At 36.5% G+C, this 5,797-nt stretch overlaps 1 protein-coding gene across 1 annotated transcript; it reads left to right on the top strand.

The window, feature by feature from the left end:
- Positions 1–704: 704 nt before the first annotated feature.
- On the top strand, positions 705–2,332 carry LOC115230438 (homeobox protein Hox-D11-like). Its single transcript, XM_029800632.1, has 2 exons — positions 705–797; positions 2,063–2,332. Exons 1-2 carry the CDS (start codon positions 705–707, stop codon positions 2,330–2,332), a joined length of 363 nt encoding a protein of 120 aa, XP_029656492.1.
- The last annotated feature ends 3,465 nt before the right edge of the window (positions 2,333–5,797 follow it).

Below are 5,797 nucleotides of genomic sequence, written 5' to 3'. Positions count from 1 at the left end.
CATTACTCAATACTCAAGATAAAGCTCTGAGTTTCAGATGCCGAAGTGGAAATCCACAACACCATCTCTTCGGCATCTGAAACTCAGAGTTTTATCTTGACTATTGAGTAATGTAACATTATTTTATACATAAATTTCCTCTATTTACATAATATTGAGGTCTCTTTCTTTCTTTTGTTATCTTACCGTTTTTATCAATATATATATATATATATATATATACAGAGAGAGAGAGACAAACAGACAGATAGGGAGAGATATACAAAGAGACGTGTATGTATATAACGAATTTATGTATACATACATACGTGCGCACGTGTATGTTTGTGTGTGTTTGTGCATGCGCACATGCAGTGAAAGGAACCTTTCGAGTTTCTCCCATGTCCCTTTACGTTCTGAGATCAAATCGCCGCATGCTTCCTCTTTTGTTTCTCCAAGGTCAATAGAATACACAAGATTAATTATTCCGAAGAAGTCAACTGTACACCTCAATCACAGAGACATTTGTTAACGGATGCGAATACGAAATGTGTAATAATACGAAAGAAATTATTATTATTATTATTATTAGTAGTAGTAGTAGTAGTAGTAGTAGTATAGTAGTAGTAGTAGTAGTAGTAGTAGTAGTAGTGTTTGCTTATCAGAGTCTATAATGACGTTTGACTGCCCCCCTCCTCCCCACCGTCTCCTTCTGTCTGGCAACTATGACGAAAGAGTTGTTTAGTGGACATGACAGAACTTTTCATACCAGGCCAAACAGTCAGCAACTTCTTCAAGTACCACTTGAGCAGGAACGTGTGAGTAGAGAGGAAGGTACTGTTCCCTAGTAATTTTTATGTGAGCTGGGTGAAACTGACAAAACTCACATGGCTAGACGGCCGTAGTCTAACTATAACGCCAGCGTATAAAACTAGAGGCCACTTGTGCTTGGTATGTACCGTGTGTCTCGAATCACTCTGTGTGGTTGCATCTTCTCCATTTTGAAGGTATCCATTCTTGGCCTTAGTTTGCTTCTTGATACTGTCATCGCTGTTTATATTTGTGAGGGCGCGTAGCCTAGTGGTTAGGACCTGTTTCGAGTCCAGAGCAATGCATTTTGCTACTAGGCAAAACACTTCATTTCACTTCGACATCTGACATATACTTCACTGCGTACCTGTACAGACAATGTCGATTTGATAGAGGGAGCGAACTAAAATAAACATTTGACCACTATACCCAAATCATCTGTGTAGGTTGCTCAGCAGAAACCTCACTTGTCGTCCACGACAGGCGAGCCCACGAGATTTATAATTGCCCAAGTAGTATAGATCTTTACAATCTAGGCCAGTGGTTTACAACCGGGTTCCATATGACCACTGGGGGTCCATATAAGATTTTGTTGTTAAAATTTATGTACAATAAATTGGTTGTACTTCTACAATACACAAAATTTTGTTTTCTTCATACAATTCTTAATATTTAATTATGTAAATACAAAATAGGATTTTTTTTTAATGTTGAATGGTTATAAGGGTCCAACTGAATAAAATAGGCATCATAGGGGTCCATAAACAAAAAATGGCTGAGTACCACTAATCAAAGCAATTAACTCTGTAGCATTTCATGCGAGTATTTGGCCAACAGCGTACTCAAAAGGAATACAACAATATCTTTAGCCATCAACAAATCCATAAAAATAAATAATACAATATTATTTATACTCTAGGAACAAGGCCCTGAAAATTTTGGGGAAGGGGACTAGTCGATTACATCGACCCCAGTGTTTCACTGGTACTTAATTTATCGACTCCGAAAAGATAAAAGACAAAGTCGACCTCGGCGGAATTTGAACTCAAAACGTAAAGACGACAAAATACGGTTAAGCATTTCACCCTGTTGCCAGGAATTGTTTATAAAAAGTGCCTTGGGACAATAAAAGAAACCTTATTATTATTATTGTTGCTGTTGTTATAATATTATTATTAATGTTATCATTACCATAATTGCTATTATAACTTATTCTATTTAATTATTCAGTCATTGATTGATTGATTGATTGATCTGTTTTTTCTTCTTGCAGATCTACAACAAGCAATCCATCTACCGTCAGCTCTGCCGCCGTCAGCGATCGCTCTACGGAAACGCGAAGACCATATTCCAAGTACCAAATCGCCGAGCTAGAAAGAGAGTACGCTATCTCCACCTACATCTCAAAGTCACGCCGCTGGGAATTATCACAACTGCTAACTTAAGTGAACGACAGATCAAAATTTGGTTCCAGAATCGCCGAATAAAGGCGAAAAAGTTGCAAAAACGGGATGAGACTTTAAAAGGTCAATCTTCGAATTGATGTCAAATAACATCCTGTGTGGTTAATAAACACAATGATTTTGGTGATGTAGAAGTTGTGAGAGAGAGGGAAAGAGGAGAGAGAGTGAGGGAGGGAGGGAGGGGGGAGAGAGAGAGAAAGTGGAAGGGAGATAGAGTGTCAATGAGAAAAAAAAAAAACAAAAAAATGACGAGCGGAGGAAGAAGAAGAAAAATAATGTTGGTTGTTAATGATTACGTTAGTATGTATGAAGGAAGTCAGTAAAAACACAAAACAAACAAAAAGAGACAAACGGAAATTGAAAAAAAAAAAATAATAAAATAAAATAAAATTATAAAATTAAAAAAAAAAAAACGAAAAACAACACTATCCTCCAACAACAGTAACAACAATAAAAACAATACGAACAAATGACTATGATAATATTATTAATATGAATAATAATGATAATAATATAATAATAATAATAATAATAATGATAATAATAATAATAATCATAATAAATACAAAGAAAGAGAGAAGAAATTTTAAAAGGAAAAAATATATAAACATTTGTGTCCTTTTTTCGTACTTTGATTGTTTTATTGTTTTTATTATTATTATTATTATTATTATATTATTATTATTATTATTATTATTATTATTACTCTCTTATTTTCTTTTTGTTATTGACCACATGATCAGTGGTCATCATCGTCATCGTCACCGTCAGCACAACCTCCACGTGCATCATCATCACCGCCGTCGTCGTGGTCGTGGTCGTCGTCGTCGTCATCTTCGTTGTCATCGTTATCATCATCATCATCATTATCATTATCACTACCACCACCGCCACCATCTTAGTTTTCATCATCACCACCAACACAATCATCATCATCATCATCATCCTCACCACTACAACTAACGCCACTATTTACTTTCACCATCATCATCATCACCATCATCATCATCATCGTCGTCGTCGTCGTCATAAGTAGCACCACCGCCACCGTCATTACTAATAGCATTAATTTCTTCGAAAGATTACTGAAATTATCATCATTACCTTTACCATCATCATCATCATCTTAGTCATAATTAACATTGTTGTTGTCGTTGTTGTGGTCGTCGTTGTCCTCGTCATCATCTATGTCTAACTAGGAAATTGTTATTAAGTGAACATGAATTTTTTTAAGGCCTTTCGTTTTTGCTGTAACTAATATTGTTTTCCTTATTTTTTTTCTTTTCGTTGAACTTCGATCAGCATGTATGCAAAATAATTTACTAAAAAAAAAAGCAAAAAATTGGAATAACAAACAAAAACGTTTTTTTTTCATTTCTTTCTAAATTATTTGGACCTTCTAGCCCCAGTAGCTTCCAGCAAACCAAAGTAGACGTATGAACTATCAATCAGGCAAGCATACCGTATAAAAAAACGAGATACCAAATGCTTTGGTAGTTGGATTAGTTAGAAAGATTGAGAAGGACTTTATGTTAGTAAGGTTCATTAATAAAGCATCTGGTACTCGCTATTTTATCGACCCCGAAAGAAAGAAAGACAATAATGACCCCCAGTGAGATTTGAAATCAGATCCTAAAGGAATATAATTAAATTCTGCAATGATTCATTTAATCATTTGCTGTACAGTTTTTCGTATCCCAACGCCGAGGGAAATGGGGTTTAATAATTGGTCACGAGGAGCCAAGATTTTGATGACAGTTTAAAGATCAAATATAAGAGAAGAGAAAAGAAAATGCAAGAAACGTGAGATAAAAAAGGATGAAATCAACAATTATAGTAAAAAATCGATTAATAATATAATAATAATAATGATAATAATAATGATAATAATAATAATGATGATGATAATAATAATAATAACAATAATAATAATAATAACAATAATAATAATAATAATAATAATAATAATAATAATAATAATGATAATAATGATAATAATAATGTTTGTTGTTGTTGTTGTCTGTTCCTTCTCGAGCCACGCCTGGCTCATAAGGGCCGGTTTCCCGGTTTCCCGGTTTCCTTGGTGTATAGATTCCCCACCTGGACGGGACGCCGGTCCGTCGCAGGTGAGCTGCAAGATGCAGGAGGAAAGAGTGAGAGAAAGATGTGGCGAAAGAGTCAGCAGAAGTTCGCCATTACCTCTTGCCGGAGCCGCATGGAGCTTAGGTGTTTCGCTCATAAACACACACATCGCCCAGTCTGAGATTCGAACCCGCTGCTCTAACCGCTAGGCCATGCGCCTCCACAGTCTCCTCTTATAGAGGGTGACAAAAAACATAAAAATAAGGTTTGTGTTTCATTCTTAGACAAAATTTTAATTTTTTCTCTCATGTCAGTGACAAAAAAATATGGCTATAAACATTTCAACCACGCCCCCGAAAATACATACCCTTGCCCAACTGTTATTCACCCAATCTGGCCAACATGGATATCAAAATTAGAAAGTTAATGGCTATGCATTGGGAGCCTTCATACTAGAAGTAACGTAGTAAGATTTTACTTACCTGGGTAGAAAGATGGAAGAGGACTGGACTAGCTGGAATCGAGGATAGTGTTGTGAAGATAATCAAGTCTTTGCATGCCTATCTGAGTGAGAAGTTAACCAGTGGCAACAGTGAGACCCTCTCCCTCCCAGGGGTACAATATGAGGGCTAACAGAGAAAAGATCATCAATTGGAAAGAGAAAGTCTTACACTCTTACTTTTTTTACTTGTTTCAGTCATTTGACTGCGGCCATGCTGGAGCACCGCTTTAGTCGAACAAATCGATCCCAAGACTTATTCTTTGGGAGCCCAGTACTTACTCTATCGGTTTCTTTTGCCGAACCGCTATGTTACGGGGACGTAAACACACCACCATCGGTTGTCAAGCGATATTGGGGGACAAAGACACACAAACATATACACAAACATACATATATATATATACATATACACGACGGGCTTCTTTCAGTTTCCGTCTACCAAATCCATTCACAAGGCTTTAGTCAGCCCGAGCCTATAATAGAAGACACTTGCCCAATGTGTCACGCAATGGGAATGAACCCGGAACCATGCGATTGGTAAGCAAGCTACTTACCATGCTTTTCCAACAAACATCGGATAAATCTGATGAAACATCATGGAGATTGTTAAGACATGGTTCTCTTTAAAGAAGACAAAAGAATTGATTCTTGCTGCTCAAGAACAAGCTTCACAAAGCAACTCAATTAAGTGGAGCATTGATAACACAGCAGTATCAACTTTGCATAGACTACGGGAAAAATCATCTGAGAGAGTTGAACATACAATTAGTGGATTCCCAAAACTGGCCCAAAAGGAGTACAAAAAATAATATGATTCATGGTTGGGCGAATACACAGGGAATTGTACTGTTCCAAGTGGTAAGAGTACCAACTTTTGTCAGTAGCAGAAAATGATCGGGTGAAACTCACACGGGATATCCCAATATACAAAGACAAAAATCTGCAATGTGACCAATCAGAT

The sequence above is a fragment of the Octopus sinensis genome, unplaced genomic scaffold, assembly GCF_006345805.1.
Source record: "Octopus sinensis unplaced genomic scaffold, ASM634580v1 Contig15564, whole genome shotgun sequence".
In the NCBI taxonomy this organism is placed as follows: Eukaryota; Metazoa; Mollusca; class Cephalopoda; order Octopoda; family Octopodidae; genus Octopus; species Octopus sinensis.
This window is presented reverse-complemented; position numbering and strand designations above follow the sequence as displayed.

What these genes read in the sequence shown, in the direction of transcription:
- LOC115230438 (XM_029800632.1), top strand. Translation starts at nt 705, where the DNA reads ATGACGAAAGAGTTGTTTAGTGGACATGACAGAACTTTTCATACCAGG. An exon ending in TACCACTTGAGCAGGAACGT is followed by an intron (nt 798 to 2,062) that starts GTGAGTAGAGAG and finishes TTCTTCTTGCAG; the next exon opens with ATCTACAACAAGCAATCCAT.